This window comes from Maniola jurtina, chromosome 14, assembly GCF_905333055.1.
Source record: "Maniola jurtina chromosome 14, ilManJurt1.1, whole genome shotgun sequence".
Lineage (NCBI taxonomy): Eukaryota > Metazoa > Arthropoda > Insecta > Lepidoptera > Nymphalidae > Maniola > Maniola jurtina.
Genome location: NC_060042.1, coordinates 9,673,829 through 9,695,755, shown reverse-complemented (window position 1 = coordinate 9,695,755; position 21,927 = coordinate 9,673,829). Strand labels below are relative to the sequence as shown.

Below are 21,927 nucleotides of genomic sequence, written 5' to 3'. Positions count from 1 at the left end.
TTTTGTTTCATTTTTAAATAACAGTTCGAAGATAATTTTATTATTAACTACCAACAATCACCACTATTTTATAATATGTGTTAATATCTACGACCTTAAACCTCCCTCCTAGGTTCTTACGTCTTTTTCTCTGATACAATTAAGTAAGTACCTACCTAGTTTTGTACGAATAATTTCGTAATTCTATGCGTTTTTATCTTATTTTTTTCATGATTGATTATTTATTTTTACACGTAGGTATTTTTATGTCATTATTTTCATTGATACACGTTGTCGCGTGGACTCACTCACAATGTTTCTAAAGTTACCCGTAACCATTGTATATTCTGTCATCATCATCTGTATATAGTCTGAGTTCTGACGTGTACGCGGCGTTGCGTTGATTTCAAAACAAAAGTGACAAAACATAACAAACATGAGTTTAGCTCGATTGCGGAATTGCGATGCAGGTTGCATCAATCATCATTACAATCATAATTGTAGTGATTGGCTAAAATGCTATTAATCTTGTTGCAACAATTCATTGTAGCCAATAGTAAGTGAGAGTCAACCAATCAGAAGTGATTGCGATCGTAACATTGTAGCTGTCATTCTACCGCAATCGCAATCGAGTAGCGAACCTTATTTTAAATTATCAAAATAAGATAACCTCTGAATACAATATTTTTTAGGAAAAACCATATTTTAATATTTCTACAAATTAATACAATGGCAACGAGTAGATTAGAAAGGATCGGCACCATATTCACTCGGTATGTATCTATTTAGGAATAAATATACATTGCCTTGGCCTGCGTTTTCCATTATTCCATATTTAAAAAACGTTTTCTTATTTCTTCTGAAACTGAATTTGAAAACCCCTTAAATTTTTTACGCGGGAGAATTCGGAACAGACACTTTGAAAAGTAAAGAGTTAATAATTTAATATTTTCCCTGTTTTACGTAAACCAAATTGGTACCTACTCGGAATCTCAGTTTTGTGATAAAAATGCCACCAGTAAAAAAATCTGCTCCTTCTAAGTTAGCAAAAGAGCGTGATAATTCTCTTACTGTCTCGGAGTTTTTAAATGGTTCACTATCACTAAAGAAAAAACCACCAAAAAGAAAACAAGCTGACACAGTTAGCATAGAACAATTGAACCTTCCAGCTGTTGCTAATAAAACGAAAATAAATGATAGATTTGAAGCATGTGAGGAATTACAGAAGACATTAAATGTACTGAATCTGCAGCTAGATGCCAGGCAAGTAATTATTTAATAAAGATTTCTGCCTTTGTTTCAAATGAAACAGTTTTATAATACTATGTGATATGTATTCATAAAACTATTAATTAATTGTAGGAAGCAAGTTAATGAAAAAATGTTAAAGATAATTTCTGATGCTGTTGAAAATTTTCAAGCTGATTATGATGCTCTAAAGGATAATGTACAAAAATTAGAACACCTATCAGTGTCAGTATTGAAATGTATGAAAGAATCCTCCACTGCATATAAGCAAAAACTACAATTGTTCAAAGAACTTCATGCTACCTATAAAAAAAGGTATTATTATATTATATTAAATTCCACTTATTATATTTTTTGTATATTGTACTTAAATAACTATTTTAATATTATTGTCTCTAAAACAATCTAGATGATACTATTATTGCTTATTATATTAGGCTTGATAGGGTTAGAGCTTAAAGACACAAAAAAGTTAACTTCATTTTACTTACTTAGGACTTCATAATAGGTATTTAAAATATACCTGAATAAATTTAATTTTCATTTAATCACAGATATGAGGATATCTACATTGAGCAAAGAGGTGAAGTGGACAAATTGGGAGGAGAATTAGAAGAAGATTTTTCAAAGTTAAAATTTAAATTAATATCCGAAACAAAGCAGAGTGAATGGAAAAATTTACAAAAATACTTCATGAAAGACATGCAGTTTAATTTTTAATTCTATTTGTTTTCAATATTATAATAAATAATTCATTTCATTTGTAATATTTCTTAAATTGAATTAAAATTTGTATCTTCCTATTAGTTAGTCTCATACAAATCCTTGAAAAATCAATTGATTTTCATCATCATCATCATCAGCCTGTGGATGTCCACTGTTGGACATAGGCCTTCCCTATAGAGCGCCACCACACCTGGTCCTCAGCCTTCCTCATCCAGCCACTTTTTATTTGATTTTTTTGAAATTTTTGATTTTATTGGTTTATTAAATGGAAATGTTATAGTCATTTTTAGTTTAGTTTATAATAAATTGAAAGAGAGTCAACATACATAGTTTTATACAGTGTGTTTTTTTTAACGGACACAGTATGGAGACATCCAAAACTATAGGGGATACAGGGAAACTCTCTAAGGAAACTTCAGCTCTTTCTTTGTGCAAGTAATTTGTTGTACAAGTCTGCTTATTGCACTGCATAGTAAGCCAACTACTGCAAGACAATGACAGCGACTTCTGCAAGAAACTTGGCAGTGAATCCTTGGCCAGATTGATTAAGTAGTAGTACCAAAGACTTAAAATTTTCTGAACTTTTAAGTGCACTTTACATTATGAAATTACTTTCAAATATGTTGAGATCCAAATTGTATCACGCAACTTATTTCAATACCACGAAATTAGACATTTATACGTGAAATTGCTTATGTAAATTTGTAATGTTAACTCTGTTTTATACTTCTTTTTACGACTATAAGTTAGTCCTTGACTGCGATCTCACTCACCTGGTGGTAAGTGATCATGCAGTTTAAAGATGCATGCAGATGAAAGCGGGCTAACTTAGTAGGGGTCTGGCATTTTTATTAAACCCTATCCCTTAACGGTTTTTTACAGCATCCTACCAGAGCGCTAAATCCCTAGCCGGCGGTAAGGTAGTAACTAGCCAGGACCGAAGCCTCCAACCAAACAACCTACTAGTTATAATAGAGGTTGGATACCTCGTTATATTATAAGAAAGTCGTTAGTTTTAATATCCCTTTGTTTTTAGAGCGGAAGGCCTGATTCTACGTGGAGCAATTAAGCCAGATGACAGACCACTGTGGTTCGACGTGTACAAAGCGTTCCCGCCGACTGTGGAGCCCAAGTATGCGCGACCCAAGCCGCAAAACCAGACTATCAAACCAATCCTTTACAAAGAAGATGTTACAAGAGCGTAAGTTTACTAACTTTATGGCCCAAAAACAGGCGACTATCCTCACAGGTTTATATAAAAATCTTTACTTGAAAGGGTCCAGATTTAGAAATTAGCTATAGTATCGACTAATTAGTAATTTGTGAGTAACTCATGTCAAACTCATTATTTTGACTAATTTCTTAAACTGAAAACTCAAGTAAATCCTGTGAATGCCATAAGCCTACTTTGTCATATTAATTTATAAATTGCGAAAAACCAAATTAAATTTGAATATCGCGGGCAGACCCGTCTCTTGCACCTTGAGTAAGTATGGAAAAATAAAGTCTTACGACAATGTTTATTTGCAGGAAATTTCACTCCAAAGGTCATGGGTTGAGCGCCAACATGCTTAGCTTGACTGGAGAGACCCAAACTAGGAAGCTCATACAAAAGTACCAGGAACTACAGTCTGAAGGGTTTTCGGAAGAAGAATCACTTCAGAGGTCCGTTGAAGCGGTAGGAAGCGCGCGACAAGCTACTGAAACTACCAAAATAACCCCAAAGAATCCAGATTCAGTCACTGCTAAAGTTCTTGCGGAGGCTGACCTTAAAAATATATTTAAAGAATAGTTTTACATTTGCATTTGTCTAAATGTAGATATTGCTATCCCTTTCCTAATACTTCCTGCAGAAAAGTATAGATATAACTCTTTTTGAGGTTTTTAGACCTGTCAAGTGTCAATTTAGTTTAAAGACTACAACAGAATTACCTACCCAGCCACGTTTATTAGTGTGTATTAATGTTTGTTTCGTTAGCTATAAGTAGTTAATAAGTAGATTTATTAAATTTAATTGCTGTTAACGTCATGGTTTTTTATTTAAACGGTAACTCCACACTATACGTACCCACCTATTGCTTTTTTATCCATTATAGTTAAGGCATTCATCATCATCATCAACCCATCACCGGCCCACTACTGAGAACGGGTCTCTTTTCAAAATGAGAAGGGTTCAGGCCACAGTCCGCCAGCTGGCCAAGTGCGGAAGAGCAAACTTCACACACTTTTGAAGGCATTATGGAGAACTCTCAGGTATGCAGGTTTCCTTACGATGTTTTCTTAAATTAATCAAGTGATATTTGCATACAACTGAAAAGTTAGAGGTGCGTGCCCGGAACCAAACCTCCGATCATTTATACCTATCGTTACTTACCATCAGACAAGAAATTACAAAAAAAAAAAACAAATGCGAATTAAAAAAAGCTGGAACGTTAGTATTTATAAGTTAAACCTAGATAGCTACTATCACTCAATGTGTCAATGGTTTATCTTGGACAGTGAAATAATGATGAGTCATCTCACTATAGGCCAGTTAAATACCTAATCTTGTTAATATAACTAGTGAGTCATAATGTCAGTTTTCAGTGAAATACCACCATGTACTGTGGAACCATATTAGTAATCATATAATCTTATCTCAAACAGATAAGAGGCCCGTACTCCATAACACACCTAAAGTGTTGTTGCGTCGTGAATATTTCGTTCATAATTTTGCCCTGATTTTTAGTTACGGTGTTTAAGTGATTCCAAAATGGGATTAAGGAAACCAATTTTGTTTTACTTAGCAGTCGTGTTAGGTAAGTAAAAGAATTTGCCTATTTTTGTAGGAACTATGTAAGTAGGTAGGTATGTACGTAACTACGTACATACCTACGTACTAACCCAGTAAAGTGCCCAATCCATTGTCTATTTCACCAACCTATTGAACTTAGACTAGTTCTTGGTTGACGATAGGTATAATAATATGAAAATTAATTTTCTGTCTATTCCCAGTTATCCTGAGCACGCTTACACATGAAGTCGAAGCCAGGCGCAGAATTCTTCGAGGAAGGCGTGTGATGACACGCACTTATTATCGTAAGTCTTTAAAAAAATCCAATGTTATCATCATTGTGAGTAATTTGAAATTTGTTTCAAATTACTGTTTCTGTTTGGTATGTTTTCCCTTCTTCCCTACAAACTAACAAGCTAGGATTATGTAGTTATGATACATAGTAGAATGTATAGGAGTATATTAGGCTAAGTGTACTACGACATAAGTCTAACAGGTGGGAATTTAATAAAAGTTTCTGGATTTCATTCCACCTCCCACCGCGTTGAGCCATTGAGGCTATACCAGTAAAGTTATAGTGCGCGCAAAACTAGTAGTCTAATGTGAACAAGTGGCGTATGATTGTGCAATGTACGAAAACAGCTATCAGCCGAGTTTGTGTATGTAATTGTCAGTCCATAACCTGCGCAAACATGTTGCAACTGCAGATTGGAGTTTGAAATACTTATTTTGCGCGCACTATAATTCGGCAAGCTGCCAGTTAGCTCTTATACTTTACTCGTTTCCAGGTGGTAACGCGGTACCGGCTTGGGCAATAAGTTTGATGGCGGGCATAGGAATGATTCTTATTGGAGGAGTACTGTACGTTGTTATGAGAAAAATCGTCCTTTCATCGGAAACTGGTACACTGAATACTTATCAACCAGCCATGCAGCACGACAACAGTGTATAAGTGGCATAAAAAAAAAATTATGTATAAGAATAGATGTACTATGTAATACTTAATTAGTAAGAGCTCTTACACGGCGATCTCTATTGTATCTAGAATGTTGACAGCAACTATGGCATAGAACTGACTTCAAATTGGGTGAAACACTAGAGTGTAGAAAATACTCCCTCCAATTTTAATTCAAGTCAAAGTGAATAAGCATCTTCTAGGCAAGCTCGCTACATTACCCTGCATCATCACTTGCCAGCAGGTCTGATTGCAGCCTATAAGCAGTAGGCTATATTTAAAAAAAAAAACTAGTGGTGGAAGTGAGTGGAACCCTTGAGCTTATTCTTTTCTGTGGATGATTTATCCCTAAAGAAACAGTTGTAGCAAATAAGTTCGATGCTAGCCATTAGTACATGGAAATCGTTAATACACTTAGCAAAGTTCTCTAACTTTATTTTTCTACTTGGGAACTTTAAGTAACATCTTTTGTATTTTATACTTACTATTTTTAATTTTTAAGGAATGTAGAATGTAAGAGATTTCAAATAAACTAAAATTTCAAGATAAATTTATCTTTATTGTGTTATTCTGTTAATACAGATGTGTCTGTATACAATACATTTTATTTCAATCACAAAACATGTCACATTTTTCGATATTTTTATTATGGTCTGCATTAAATGGGTATTTAAAATATTGTAGAACTATTGTAGATGATGGGGGATTGTTTAGAACTCTCTGCGATGATACTTGTCAGGGTCGAAGTAGGAAGTGACGACGACTCGATTACTGAACTTTCTACCCGTGAGCGTCTGTTGCGCTTTCTGACAATCTGCGATACTGTTGAATTCTACGAACACCTGCAAATAAGAATACGATTAAATACAATCTACATAATACAGATGCTCCCGGCTGTACTCGCGGGGTTATTCGACGTAAGCCCGACTAGATTCGGCTTACATCGACTAACCACACACGGGAGCAATATTTTCCTTTAAATCTGGCTTTACTCTGATTAGCCAATGTCAAGTTTGTGATATTTTCAAGTTATTGAATTTATACAAGTATGGACTCCGTCTGCGCCAGCGCCCGCCGACATACGCGCGGCGCCCCTTTAGAGCGCTTCCCAGTCAGTTCCACCACCAAAAAACACCAACTAACACAAAAACCAGCCACTCTTAGCAAAAAAAAACACTCCAAACAAGCACAGCACGCGCGCCAGCAAACGTCATCACAGACGAAGTCCGGGAGCAATATTTGCAATTTATATAAATAAAAAACCGGTCAAGTGCGAGTCGGATTCTCACACGAAGGGTTCCGTACCATCGTGCAAGAAATAACACTTTAACATTTTTTATGTAACCACAAATTCAAGGTTTTCGCATATTCGCCTTTACTTATGCTATATACATTGGTACCTGCTTTTTATGATTCTACGTCAACGAGAAGTACTATAGGTTTTGATTCCCTTGTCGGGTTGCAACAGACACGACAGACTGGAGATACGGAACTTTATAATTACTTTGGCAGCCATTCGCTTTCACAGGATAGCAAGGTATACGTTTTTTGCTTGTAATTTCACATTAAATTGGTGTTTTAATTTTGGTTATCATTTAGTATTTTTGGTGGTATAAAGCATATTTTGCAATATCTGGTGAAAAGTTAAACCTAAACCTTAATTTAGTAAGGTAGGAGATGAATAATACACACCTTTCCACATCCAGGTACTTCAACACCTTCGATGGGCCGTGGAATTTCTATACTTCGCACACAACCGTATTTGTTACACTCCTCTCTAAAAATGAAAATATTGAATATTAATTAAAGTAATAGTTTTGCTACAAAAATGCTAAATAATAATTAATAATATAATCATATATATAATCATAATTTTACTTGTTTCATAAGTTTTCAATTTTGATTTAAACATTGATTTCTAATCAGAGGCGTCTTTCTGAGATGGTGAATTTCAGCACTTGATATTTTGCTTGTTATAATCAAAATACAACATTTAATTTTTATGTCCTATACAGTTTGGTAATTTGGGAAGTATAATCGTGCTTGATTACTTTTTTAAATGTCCAAAGGTACCTACAATCTTGTAAAAACTACTAGTTTTAGCCAAAGACTAAATTTTCCGTGCTACAGAACATGTATGAGGCCCATCTCCCCACCTAAGATGTGTTTAATCGACCAATCAGATTTTTAAAAGATGATATAATTTTTTTACGTCATCTATTAAAAATCTGATTGGTCAAGTGAACACATCTCTCATATAGAATTAAATAGGAATGCTCACTTGATGTCCTCGAGGATGTCCTCGTACTCCTCCTCGTCGCGCAACTCGTCAGGCGTCACCATGTTGAGCAGGCACAACACCTCCGTGGCCGGGCCCGCGCCCGCCAGCGTCAGCCCCGCCACCTGCAGCGTCACGGGTGCTGCGCCTGTCATTGCTGCCCATCAAAATAAACATCCATTAATTCAATTGTCTGGTGGAAGGCTATTCAATAAGTTTGGTGTTTATTTTTGCTCTTAGGGAACAACCGGCCAAGTCGAGTCAGACTCGCGCACCAATTGTTCCGTACTTGGTATTTTTTCCGACATTTTGCACGATAAATCAAAAACATATTATTATGCATAAACATAAATAAAAATCTGTTTTAGAATGTACAGATAAAGCCCTTTCATGTGATACCCCACTTTGTTGTCATTGAAAATAATGAAACACATTTAATTTTTTTTTTAATGGTGTAACCACAAATTCACGATTTTCGGATTTATTCCTTTACTTGTGCTATAAGACCTACCTACCTGCCAAATTTCATGATTCTAGGTCAACAGGACCTAGAAGAACCTATAGGGTACAATAGGTTTTCTTGACAGACACGACGGACAGACAGACAGACAACAAAGTGGTCTTATAAGGGTTCCGTTTTTCCTTCTGAGGTACGGAATCCTTAAAAATACGCGTTAAATTGAGAACCTCTTTTTTAGCAGCTACAAGTTTTGACATGGAAATCTAACAATGGTGTTGAATACCAATCACAATTAGTAGAAGATAGTTGACGTGATATAGGAAACTAAGGATCTGCACAGCCCCATCTAAAGTCTGCTTATAAGAAAAATATCAACTAATAAATAATGAATAATGAATCCGATTTTTCAATCATCAAATAACTTATCCGAGGAATGAAATTGAGGGTTTGACAGTTTTTGTATAGGAAATCTGTCAATACGTCAAATCAATTTCTCAGACAAAAGTTATTTGATGGTTGAAAAATCGGCACTTAATCATTCTTTTTGTCAATAATAATAATTATTAATTGTTTTTCAAATCATTGTTTGATCTTGTACAATGAACATGTAATGTGATAAAATTAGTGTTATTACAAGATCAAGAACTGACTTTCCTATTGGCCTTTATTCAATCAGACAAGACCAGTCATTACTTATTGTGGAATCCAAGATGTGGCTCCCTAAGTACAGCCGTGGGGTCTTGTGGATGGTTTTTTTTCCTTGTATGCTGTATATACTATTGACTCTAAGCAATAAGAATAAGATATATTTTATAACTATACTCATGAATACAATATGAAAATGAGATATACATATATATTTAATTGGAACTTTATTCTATATACTCTGAATACTCTACTTGTAACTAAGTGTTGTAATAAAAAATGAGAACTTACCTAGTGTGGAGTTCTTTGCTCCGATGCTTGCACGCTGTACAATGAGCTTTTTGTCTCCCAGCTGCATACCATTCAAACCCGCAATAGCCTACAAAGTGTTCTCGTTAAATTATCTGTTTGTTTTTCCTTCCATATTTTTCAAATGTTGAACGAAGTTAGTTATATACCTGATCAGTCATCGATATATCGACATATTCAGCAAAGGCATAGCCCTTGCTGAGGCCTGTTGAGGAATCTTTCACCAAGTTGAAGGCTCGCAGCTGGCCAAATGACATCAGCAGTTCCTTTACCTGCACAGCACCACATTTGTAACTTTTTGAAGGGTATGCAATACTTTTCATATAAATATTTAAATAAAATACAATAATACAACATAATTACTTTCTAATGTCACTCATATAAGAGGTAAGACATGTAACTGTTCCCGATAATTTGCTAAACAAGGGCAGAAAACTTATGAATGTATTGAATCTGACCTGTGTCTAGCCGCATGTTATAATCAGATGTGAACGGAGGAGACTTGCCTTGGTGTGCCGACGTCTCGTTCAAGTACAAGACGTATAGGTGAGAATGAGAGACAACAGTGACACGCGGGCCGCGAATGTGCCAAATCTAAGCTAGGGAGGGGCAGAAAGCAAACTATCAGTGAGTTGTTTATCAGTGCATAGGGCGTGAGGCGTTCACGCCCGTCCCAGATAGGGGTACCTGAAAATTCCTGAAATGGATCAAAAAAATCGCGGCTCACTGCTGGCTCCTCCCGCCCTGTCAACTGTTGAATCTCGCCCTGAAATGGCAGAGGCTCCTAGCTCTAGATATGGGAACTGACTAGACAGAGTCTGTGTTCAAAACCTGCTTTGATTTAAGATTTTACCCAAAGGTAACTATGAAAAAAATTTTGCTTGCATTGTTTTTGATGTTAAAATGCATAATATGGATAGCAATTTGAGAGTAAAATCAAGTGCAACCAATTGTTACAATATAATTTTATAAGTGCATTTGATCCCCCAACATGGAATTCAACATAACTTCACCAAAAATGTGTTAAATGTGGGCTTGGTACTGACCTGGAACACATAATGTTATATATAATTGCCAAATTAACAAATGACTTCAACCTACATCAATACTTGGGAATGTGAATTGTTAAGATTTTACCAACAAAACTTGATATGTATGGCCAAGATGCAAATCATTTCTATCAATATGTACAGTGTAAACTCTTTATAATGAAACTTTTTTGCACTAAGAGTTTTCTTTGTGGAGAGTTAATATTTTCAAAGTTGGTTTTAATACCTGCAAGTCTATTAGGTAAGTGAAATCAAACTTTCTTAAGGACAGTGCAATTTCAGAGTAATGGCAAACATTTATGATAAATAGGCAGTGACAAAAAAAACTAAGGCAGCTGTTTCTTAGTATTTTCAACCTCTTAAAGATTTAATCAGTCTTTTGTAATTCAATAACAAAGACAATTCAAACATAAACCATTTTAAAACCACCAGAAAATAAAACATTTAAAATCATAGAGACTGGCTATTGTGTTATAAAAGGTGTATCAATATAATTTAAGGTAAACCAACCAAATTGAACTAATATGTCTCTTTAAGGGGATTTTCATTATAATTAATTTACACCAATTTTAAGCAAACATTATTTCTATTACAATATTCAACAGCAGAACAGAAGATATCTTATTAGTATATATCAAGTTTAGTTTGAAACAAATTAAGTTTCTTGTACATAAGAAAATTTAATTTTGTTTTTATAATTTTTTCAAATTATTTTGCTATGTTTTAATTTATTTTATTACCACAATGTACTTCCCTTACTGAAAAGTACAAATTAATATTAATTTGTACTCTTCTTTAAGATAATTGTACAAATAATGTAATTTAATAACAATTTTACGCAGGCAAAAACTAAAGGGACTTACTTGATCCTCATTGAGATAATTAGGAAGACCTCCAATAAAGATTTTGTGAGGTGAATCTGGAACTACAGTACTGATAACACCAGCTAAAAATAAATGCAACTATTATTTTACATATTCTACATAAATACAATAATATATATGTTTCAGTGAAATAAAATTTTATGTGTGTAAGCATAGGAACCAAAAATATTGCTTAGAGTCTATGTAAATAATAAATCTACAGAAAACTTGTACTGATTTTTAGATGAAATGAAAACTTACCGGGGACATTAATTGATGGGTTTTCTGTCCCAGGCATCGGCTGGTAGTCGTGGGGACGTCGGATTTTCAAGCTCTGGCCCTTAAAATTGATGCCATCAAATGCCATCGCTTGAGTGGTTTCATCGATCGATCTAAACTCTAGGAATGCAAAGTTTTTGTCCAAGTTAATCTGGCACGCTAGCACTGGGTTGCCAGCAGCTTGGGCTAAGCCCGAAAGATGCATCTGTTGATTGAAGAACTCCATGGTTTCCTCTTCTGTAACTCCGAACGGTATATTGCCCACGTACAATCGACGCGCTTGTCGAGTGATCGTTGAACCCACGACAGGCACGGCGGCTTGTGGCGTATCCGCAACTATATTTGCCGGAATCTGTCCCGCCGCTTGCATGGCTTTATATTGCAGCGGAGTAATATGTTCGAAACCCGGTGGCGGCACATCCCAGTACAGGGAAGGCTTGCGTCGGCGGGATCTCTTCGATGGAGATCTGGATTTACTCCTCTTCTTTTCTCTTTCTCGGCGTTCTCTTGATCTTGAACGCGAACGACGTCGTTCCCCTCTTGACCGCGATCGGCGGCGGCGATCTACGGCATGTCAGCAGTTGTTATAGTACGGTTATTGTAAGAATTTAGGTACTTCGGATTGAATACAACACATTCACTTACCTTTATCCTCACCCATTATATTAATAACAAAATTGCGCCAATTTTTCTAGTCAAATGCGTTTCGCAAATCTCAAGAAATCGTACTGTAATTTTTAACACACGCAAAATGGCGTCGAACCACAGACCAATAACATAATAGGCAAGTCACAGAGTTCATTATGTGCCGACTGCCGAGTCGTAATATAATTATTATTATTATGGCGGATCCACATACTTGTGACAAACAACAAGCACGGGCAAGCGAGTGTCTTGCCAATGCTTGTCCAGAAGTGTCTGGCACCGGCTTTAGGTATATATTATAAGTTTTTTGTATCTTTCATTGTGGAAGTTTGGCATTCCAGTTGAAGGCACCATTTCACAAAAAATTTAACATACTCTTTGACGGAAACGGAATTTGATTGTCAAATTAAATGTGACTTTGACGTTAATTATTTTAAAACTGACAAGTGACAACTTCAATTTTCAACAAATTCAAAATCAAGTTTCTAGATGAACTCTATTGAAATGTAAAAGTGAAAGTTTTTCCGGCGTTGAATCGCGAACTTAATTTTGTTACAAATAAAATATTCAATGGAATAAATGCTTCAGATGCGCCACGACAAGAAACAAGACTGGCAGTGTTTTATAAAATTAATAAATAATGGTACGTGCTTTGTTTTGCTCCCGCATTTCTATATCCTCGTTTTACCTCGTTTTATAAATTGTTTAAATTACTGAAGAATTGAATACCACATCAACATTGTTACTGAAGTGATAGTATTATAAAAAAATATTTTAATACATACATAGTTCCTGTAATATTTAAAATATCTGTTCTAATTCTCACACAAACTAATGACTCATTAAAAAATCCTTTGATTATTATTATTGCCCTGCTGGTTTTGAATTTATGAGTTAATTTAATGTAAGTACAGAATATGTCTTAACTGTTTAAATAAACTTTAACACATTAAGCCTAATAGCCGTTCATAAATAAATGAGATTGATTTTTTAAACCATTAAGGCATTTATTTTATATATGAATAAAAAATATTAAGTAATTTAACATTCTAATTTCAGGAGCCAGTCCACGGTAATGGAGAACTAAGACAGAGGAGAGAGAGAGAAATAACAAACAGTACAAATATAATTAGTAAAAATGAATCAAAACTTAAACCTGTTACAAAAACAACAAATGGAAAAGTTATTGGACTGGTTTTTGTATCATTACTCTTAGATCTTCTAGCATTCACAATGATACTGCCACTACTACCTTCATTATTGGACTATTACGATAAACAAGAAGGAAAATCTAATACATTATATACTTCATTGCTTCATGCAGTGCAGAGTTTTCAGAAACTGACAGGGGCGCCGGACCGTTTTGCATCCGTTCTATTTGGTGGTGCACTAGGTTCTATGTATAGTTTCCTTCAATTTCTCACCAGCCCTATAGTCGGGAGTCTCTCAGACGCCTATGGAAGAAAACCTATGCTGCTAATTTGTTTAGTAAGTATTTGTGTGTGTTACAAATTAGTTTAATTTTTTAATTGGATTAAATTGAGTACCTATTATTCCCACAAGTCTTAATTAATTAGAAGTCAACTGATAAGTTTGCTTCTCATAATACAATCAATAAAGTACAAATACCTAGCATAGTGCAATAAGTTACAAGGATAAATAGTTCCATTGATGGTTTATCAAGTAAGTACTTTAAGATAATTTGGAGGTAAGAGATAAATTAGTTTTATCTCGCCTGACTTGTTTGTGTTCTTCATGAATTCCTGGCATGTTTGTATTTTTATGGCAGTTATTATACCCACACTTTGGATTTTGGGTTGGGTTTTATTAAACAATAGTTTTTTAAACAAATATATTTTTAGATGCATAATATTATATTCTACACATGAAATATTGTAACTAATATTACTTTTCACAACTATGTAAATGTTTATGTTAATGCATGCTGTGACTGCCCGTAAGTGGAGTTGCATAAGAGCCCTAGAATTTAAGGAGCAACATGTATTTAATCTAAATGTGTAACTCTGTGGGCGGTACTATAGTAAATAAATAAATAAATGTAATATAGATAAAAAGCATGTGGAAAAAGATGTGGATATGACAATATTCAAAAAGTGAATTTCAACTTAAGGCTTTGAAAAGTTTAGTCTACCCTTTGTTTTATCAGGCTATTAAAATTGATTTTAGGACAATATTTCCCGAATAGGTACTTTTAAATATAAATGTTCTTAAATAAAATTTACTTATTATATTCTAGTGATTAATAATAATAGCAATCTAAGAAGCCCATTTGTTCAAACATACAAAAAAACTCAATAAAAACCAAGTTGAAAGTGAAACTTTTTCCTGTAATTCAGTTGGTAATAATTATATAGTTTCAATCTACAGCAAGCATAGATAAGGTCATATAATTCGGTAATTATTTGCTGTTAAAGATTATGTACAACCTGTTTTTTTCTGCATATTAATTTTCTTGTATAGTGAAAAGTTTCAATATCCTGTTGTTTTGATAATGTTGTTAACTACAACTTCTGATACTTATACCTACATACTATCCATACTAATATTATAAATAATGCGAAAGTGTGTTAATCTGGACATAGGCTACTTTAAATCCTGAAAAACCAAATAGCCCCCATGGACTAAAACAACCAAACCCACATGGACAAAGTCAAATCTTCTAGTAATATTATAAATCCTAAACTTATCTGTTTGTTTATATTTTTTTATCACAGTTCTCAATGCTTAAACTACTAAACCATTTTTTTTGCATCCTTAGATGGGCAATGGGCATTGAATACCTTTTTATCCCAAGAAACCAAAGGGATCCCACAGGATTTTTTAATAACCTAAATTCACACGGACAAACTCCTAGGCAAATGATAGTGTTGAATTACCTTTTTATAAAAATTTCGTATAGGTACCTACCAGACTTTTGCAAATAGTAACCATTGAATCTACTGTCCATAAAAGTACCTATACAAATTACAAGAACTGCATGCTTCTGTTTGATCAATTAATGTTTTAAATTAAAGTACTTAAATAAATGAATGAAGGACATTTTTGTTTAATCAACTGGGTATTATACTTACTTAATAGGTAAGGAAGTATATTTAAACGATTGTTAATAAAACATAAAATATTATCAATGTTCTGACTGCAGTTTTGGAGATTGTAGGTTCAATTTCAAACCTTACCTAACCATAATACTATTTTTCTATGTAAATTAGAATTAGATTATTGTTGTCTCTGTAAATTAGAATTAGAAGGATGATGATGATAAACTTTGTTTTTAAAAATCTCATTTTTTGCAGTTGGGCATAGCCTTATCTCACGGACTATGGAGCTATGCAAGCACATTCAGCTTATTTGTTCTGGCGAGGTTTATTGGAGGCTTGAGCAAAGCGAATGTAAGCCTGAGCATGGCTGTAGTTACTGATGCATCTGATGAAAAAACACGGGCTAGAGGCATGGTAAGAATTATTTTAATTAAGTAAGGAATAGTCATGGATTTTAGGCCTATATCTATCTTCGCTTTGATAGAAAAGCTGTCTATCAAAGCTAAGATTTGGCAAAGAAGCAATTCTTTTGGGAACTGCTTCTTTGTTGTGTGATACTCTATTGTGGGAATTAATTCTTATGGAAGTAGAATTAATCATGATACTTTGGTTTCCTTCAATAGTTATATGAAAAAAATGCAATTTCAGTAAATTCAAATTTCAAACTAGTATAAGCTATCTAAGTTTGTGTAAAATCCTATTGCGAAGTCATAAATAGCGGCGATTTGTATCCGAGCGAGATAGCAATACTAGACATATACAGTTGTGGTCATATAATTAAGAACGATTATTTAAAGATCATTATTTTTTAATCACACTAATATTATAAAGGAGAAAGTTTGTGTGTGTGTGTGTGTGTGTGTGTGTGTGTGTGTGTATGTTTGTTACTCCTTCACGCAAAAACTACTGGACGGATTGGGCTGAAATTTAGAATGGAGTTAGATTACACCCTGGATTAGCACATAGGCTACCTTTTATCCCGGAAAATTAAAGAGTACCCACGGGAATTTTAAAAAACCTACATCCACGCGAACGAAGTCGCGGGTATCAGCTAGTAAACTAGTATAACTCAATGCATGTATTATTTTTCATATCTCTTGGTATCACAAAACTTTTCCATATTATTAGTGTATTCATTTATATACATTATTATTTAATTAATTAACAGATACATTTATTACATTAGATCTGAATCTTGTGCTACTACTGACTGGCTGGTCACATAATTAAGAACGCTGAACGGTTCATTTTTTTATTCAAGTTTAAACAGAGAACCTCAGTGGTTAAGTCTCTTTTCGTATAATTTTTGGCACCATTTAATTCTGTAAAAGTATTAAACTTGATTATTTTATAAAAATAATGGGTACAAGTAATACTTGCGATAAATCTACAAGTGAAGTCATAACAAAACAGTGTGAGAAGAATTAGTCGCATAAAAAGATAGCTGATTATTTTCAATGCTCGAAAACAATGGTTTTCAATTCTATGAAGCATTTTAACACGTATGAAACGACGTCAAATATTCCGCGCGTACCTAAATTGAGAAAGAAATTTCGTTGAGATGATACGAATATCGTTCCAAAATCTTCTCAAAGGATCTAGCGAGCTAAGAAAAGAATATTTTGGTGAAAACAACCCTTCAGCGATCTCGTCACGCACTATTCAAAGGCGTTTGGTAGAAAAGAAGTTGTATGGAAGGAAAACAAGGAAGGTACCCATGTTGAAACGTTGTCATAGGTAAGCCCGTCTTACATTTGCAAAGACGTATGAAAACCTGGACTGTCAGACAGTGAAAAAATGTTATTTTTTCTGATGAAACAAAAATAAACAGAGTGTATTCAGATGGAAAATGATACGTACGATGACCTCCGAATAAAGCATTTGACTCCAAGTAAACAAAACTGACATTAAAGCATGACGAAGAAAACACGAAAATTTGGGGGTGCTTTTCTGGGCATAGAGTTGGACTTGTAAGTCCAACTCTATGCCCAGTAGTTACCTAAGCATGGATCAATTCCAATACAAAATCATACTGGAAGAAACAATGTTACCGTATGCTGATGAAGTGCTTTCAGCTATTTGGATATTCCAGAACGACAATGATCCGAATTTCGAAGCCTACACCGTCGAGAAATTCTGCATAACACAGTCAGTTTCTGTCTTAGACTAGCCAGCTAACGTCCAGATTTAAATTCAATTAAAAATATTTAGTGTGATGCCAAGAAAAGTGTAATCAAACGACATAGTAGCAATTTTAAGAGCATTACGATATTTATTTGGAATAATGGAGCTCTATTTCTCTTGAAAAATGTCAAAAATTGAGTTAATGCCTCGCCGCTGAAAGGCAGTAATTTAAAACTATGGACATGCCACTAACTATCAATTTTAGTTTAAAAGGGATTATTTTTTCATGTTTATGTAATCTATTTAACTCAAGTTTCATCTATAGTAATTCTCAAACCAGTTTAATATTCGTTCTTAATTATTTGTCCAGCTACATCTGTGTTTGAATTCGTTACTATTGGAAGTAAATGAGATTTATTAAAAAATATTAGGCGATTTCATATCTCCTATTCGTAATCCAGTTTGCCGATTTATGTGGCTAAGTCAAAACATAATTAACTACTTCTAAGAAGGAACACAGAGCTACATAAAACATGATATTGATAAAGAAAGACTGGAACTACAAATCGTTCTTAATTATATGACCACCACTGTATATAGTAATAGATATATTTGTGTGTGTGCGTGTGTGACTGAGGTAAAGAAAACTATGTACTTAATGGTAATGGTACTAATAATTCTAAGCAAAACTAAATTTTAGAGTATTCACATCCTCTTCTTGTAATGTAATATGAAAAGGACAGACACAGTTTGACAGTTTTAAATTTAATTTAGAGCTGTCAAACCTCGTGACTTTAGCTGCCAGTCGCGAGCCTATTATTTAAATTTGTGGCGTGCATTAAAATTTCAATCAATCAATCAATTTAGATTCTTTTAATGTAAAATTCATGTTCCACCCTTTTTTAGCAATATTTAAAAGAAAGATGCAGATACTCTAAATTTAGTTTAGAGAAAGACAACAGAATCGCTGCAAATGGCTGTTATCTATTTGTTGAACATATCCTTTTGCACCTCTTTTAACTGTGTACAATTCTTTCAGGCATTAGTAGGCTTGGCGTTCTCGATCGGGTTCATAGTGGGTCCGCTAGCCGGCGCGTGGTTCGCGATGAGCACAGACGTATCGTCCGGGCTGTGGGGCGAGCGGCCCGCCATGTACGCGCTGTCCCTCTCACTCGCCAATGTCGCTCTTGTTACGTTCTTTGTACCTGAAACTCTATCTAAGGTGTGCATGCTTTTTATTATTTTCCAAAAGCTTCTTCAACCTAGCAATTCTCATTTACACAATTTTTAGGGTTCCCTACCTCAAAAGGAAAAACGGAACTTATAGGATGACTTTGTTTTGTGTCTGTCTGTCCGTCCGTCCGTCGTGTCTTTTGAGAAAACCTATTGGGTACTTCCCGTTGACCTAGAATCATGAAATTTGGCAGGTAGGTAAGTCTTATAGCACAAGTAAAGTACGGAACCCTCAGTGCGCGAGTCTGATTCGCACTTGGCCGGTTTTTATTTTAGTAGGAAAGGCATTCCGAACCATGGTAGATCCACTTGGCGAATCGAATGTACTTTATAAAAGTTTAGTTGAATAAAAACTTTTCTTTTCTACACGCTGTCACCAAAAGGTTCTAGTATCCATGGTGATACTAAGGTTACAAAATAAAGAATTTTTTTTTTCTTTGCAGGATAAAAGAGCGCCACTCTCTCTGTCTCTCTCTAAAGCAGTGGACTTCGTATCTCCGTGGCATTTATTAAACTTTACTGCCGTTAAAAACTTGTCTAACCACCAGAGCAAAGTATTATCTAAGTTGGGACTGATTTACTTTATTTATCTTTTTATTTACTCCGGCCTGGAGTTCACTATTACATTCCTGACGCATCACACTTTCCAGTACACTGCGATGCAGCAGGGGAAAATGTTCTTAGTCATAGGTATGTATGATGTTGTTTATATTGTTTTTCCTATGATATAACCTTGAAGATACGTCATTCTTGGGTTTGGATATTGTAATTCACGAATACGCTAACTAGCTAGCTCACTGATTAAACAAAAAAGTTGTGAAGCCGTTGAAATTATTACTATTCAAGATGTTTTGTAACAAATAAATAGTTCGTGAATAATCTCAAAATGGTTTTGTGTTAGGCACATCGCACAATCGCTGAATGGAGTGGAGTCGTGGTGCAGCGTTTTTTTAAAAGCTCATCACTAATCATTATTAACTTTGGGTTATGACAAAATTTGATACAATGATAGCTTGCAACCTGGGATAGGCCATAGGCTTTTTGACCCGGAAAATCAAAGAGTTTCCACGGGATTTAAAACAAACCGAAACTTAGGCGGAAAAATCGCGGATTTGACACTTATCATGTAAACTTTAGTGGTTTTTCGCTGTGTCAAAAGCAGACTTGTTAAAGACTCCCTATTTTGATAGTTAAAAACTTTATCGAGTAATTAATAACAATCAACAAATTCTTGTAGGTGCTATAATGGCGGTGTTACAAGGCGGCGCGGCGCGAAGGCTCGGGTCAAAAGGCGCGGAGCGAGCGGCAAGAGTAGCCTTGATCCTAACGCCACCGTCCTTTGTATGCGTGGCGTTTGCTGCTACACCGAAACCGCCGGTGTTTACCCCGCTGTTCTGGCTGTGGGCAGGCCTCGTGCTGTTTGCTTTATGTAAGTAAAAACGTTTTTAACTAAATAATTTTTAAATACATATCTAAAATTGTGAAACTGGCAGGATTCGAACCTGCGTCATCTGGGTTCGCGCCCGACGCTCTGACCGCCACAGTATCACTTACTGCCAGTGACGAAAGTGATATGTATGTACACTCAGTCCTGAAGCGACTGTTAATGCCAACTAGTAGTGACACTCTGCAGCTATCGAAACTACTTCCAAAAACTCATAATATTACTTTAACTAACTTTAAACAAGTTTTTAACTAATTTTTTGTGTATGTTTATGAGGTAGATATAGATTAGCAAAATGCCATAGGTACCATGTCACTACATAAAGAGGTTTTAAAATTTTCATCAACAGAATGCTGGTGTACATTCGGTTATAGCCAACATTACGTTGCGCAGAAAACTGCAAGCGAATTTTGTCGATGCGATTTATGAAAGCAGTAGTACAGTACGTACTTATTGTAAGTTCAAAGTTGGTCAGCGTGTTATGGAGCGGGCTATGTTGGGGATCTCTCTGAGGGACAAAATCCGTAACGAGGAAATCCGTAGGAGAACCAGGGTGACCGACATAGCACAATGAATTAGCCAGCTGAAGTGACAGTGGCCACGTCTGCCGCAGAACGGCCGCTGGGGCAGACGTGTTTCCGAGTGGAGACCGCGTATCAAGCGCAGTGTGGGACGACCTCCAATCCGCTAGACAACGACCTCAAGAAGATAGCGGCAAATGGGTGGATGACGAGGGCGGAGGATAGTGTGTGGTGGCTCGCTCTTGAGAAGGCCTATGTCTACCAGTGGACGCAAACAGGCTGATGGATTGATTGATTGATTGTTGGTGCACTTACAGCAACGGCATTCGCGGTGTCGTGCATGACAGCGATGGCGGCCGCGCAGGCGCCGAGCGAGGCGCGCGGCGCGGTGCTGGGCACGCTGCGCTCGCTGGGCGCGCTAGCCCGCGCCGCCGGGCCGCTGCTCGCCTCCACAAGTAAGTTTAACCACAGCGTAATTTTTAACACAGCGGAAGAGGGCTAACCTGGTATGGCAGTTTTAATTAAACCTATTACCTCTTTGGTTTCTACACGGCATCATACCGGAACGCTTTACTTAGGGGCACGGCTATGCCGGAAGGGTGGCCGAAGCCTTCCACCAGATCAGACCAGTGATTTCGAAATTATGAAATTCCAAACCCTGCCAGAAATCGAACCCGGGACCTCTCACTAATAAGATCACAGCGCTTACCACTGCGCCAGGGAAGTAGTTAAAAAATATGAGGGTATTACTATCAGTACTATATCGCTAAATATTAAAAATCAATAATAATAATTAACAGAACTACAACTAAAATAGATTTGAAATTATTTATTTATTTGTAGATTTAGAATTATAGATTTGAAATTACATGCTATTTTGAACTGTATTTTAATTCTGATTTAAATCGAAACTATCCGAACATTTTACTGCTCAATGTGCGCCATACAAGTACTGAATGCAAAACACTCCTTTCGCTTTTATTGACGTTACACAGTTGTTAACTTTATATGTTTTTATTTCCAGTGTACTGGTGTTCAGGCGCTGCCACTACTTACACGATCGGATCCGTCATTCTAGTGTTGCCAGCTGTGATGTTACTTCGACTGAAAACGTGAACAAATCATTTCTATTCTTCCACATAACCATCCAAGCAATATTTATACATAATTTTATTAGATTGTAAGGTAAATTATTATTTATTGTATACATTTTTTATACATATTTCAGTTTTACAGTTTTATTTGTCTCGAATTATTACAGTATTAAATGGTATTATATCTATTTTCGTTTATTTTATTTTCAAATTTTCCTATCTCCTAAATAGTTACTACTTAAA

General features: G+C 35.4%; 4 protein-coding genes across 5 annotated transcripts; 3 read left to right on the top strand and 1 right to left on the bottom strand.

Annotated features, from left to right (window-relative positions):
• The first annotated feature begins 602 nt into the window (after positions 1-602).
• LOC123871992 (28S ribosomal protein S23, mitochondrial) lies at positions 603-3,977 on the top strand. Of its 2 annotated transcripts, none has more exons than XM_045916088.1 (3): positions 603-752; positions 2,990-3,154; positions 3,484-3,977. In XM_045916088.1, the coding sequence occupies exons 1-3, from the start codon at positions 709-711 to the stop codon at positions 3,743-3,745; spliced, it is 471 nt and encodes a 156-aa protein (XP_045772044.1). In that variant the 5' UTR covers positions 603-708; the 3' UTR covers positions 3,746-3,977. The 2 variants fall into 2 exon arrangements, with proteins under 2 accessions (XP_045772044.1, XP_045772045.1); XM_045916089.1 differs by lacking the exons at positions 2,990-3,154; positions 3,484-3,977 and adding exons at positions 1,342-1,542; positions 1,782-1,949 and having other exon boundaries at positions 606-752.
• Positions 3,978-4,491: 514 nt separating this feature from the next.
• On the top strand, positions 4,492-5,713 carry LOC123871994. Its single transcript, XM_045916092.1, has 3 exons — positions 4,492-4,751; positions 4,948-5,031; positions 5,515-5,713. Exons 1-3 carry the CDS (start codon positions 4,706-4,708, stop codon positions 5,676-5,678), a joined length of 294 nt encoding a protein of 97 aa, XP_045772048.1. The 5' UTR covers positions 4,492-4,705; the 3' UTR covers positions 5,679-5,713.
• A 501-nt stretch (positions 5,714-6,214) lies between these two features.
• Positions 6,215-12,360, bottom strand: LOC123871988 (splicing factor U2AF 50 kDa subunit). The gene is made up of 8 exons (XM_045916084.1): positions 12,210-12,360; positions 11,547-12,128; positions 11,286-11,368; positions 9,523-9,645; positions 9,356-9,443; positions 7,963-8,116; positions 7,374-7,458; positions 6,215-6,523 (listed from the first exon to the last, which is right to left on the bottom strand). Exons 1-8 carry the CDS (start codon positions 12,223-12,225, stop codon positions 6,392-6,394), a joined length of 1,263 nt encoding a protein of 420 aa, XP_045772040.1. The 5' UTR covers positions 12,226-12,360; the 3' UTR covers positions 6,215-6,391.
• A 295-nt stretch (positions 12,361-12,655) lies between these two features.
• Positions 12,656-21,869, top strand: LOC123871987 (major facilitator superfamily domain-containing protein 10). Its single transcript, XM_045916083.1, has 8 exons — positions 12,656-12,852; positions 13,269-13,697; positions 15,524-15,682; positions 18,432-18,614; positions 19,069-19,315; positions 19,863-20,054; positions 20,908-21,045; positions 21,615-21,869. Exons 1-8 carry the CDS (start codon positions 12,850-12,852, stop codon positions 21,704-21,706), a joined length of 1,443 nt encoding a protein of 480 aa, XP_045772039.1. The 5' UTR covers positions 12,656-12,849; the 3' UTR covers positions 21,707-21,869.
• Positions 21,870-21,927: the final 58 nt, after the last annotated feature.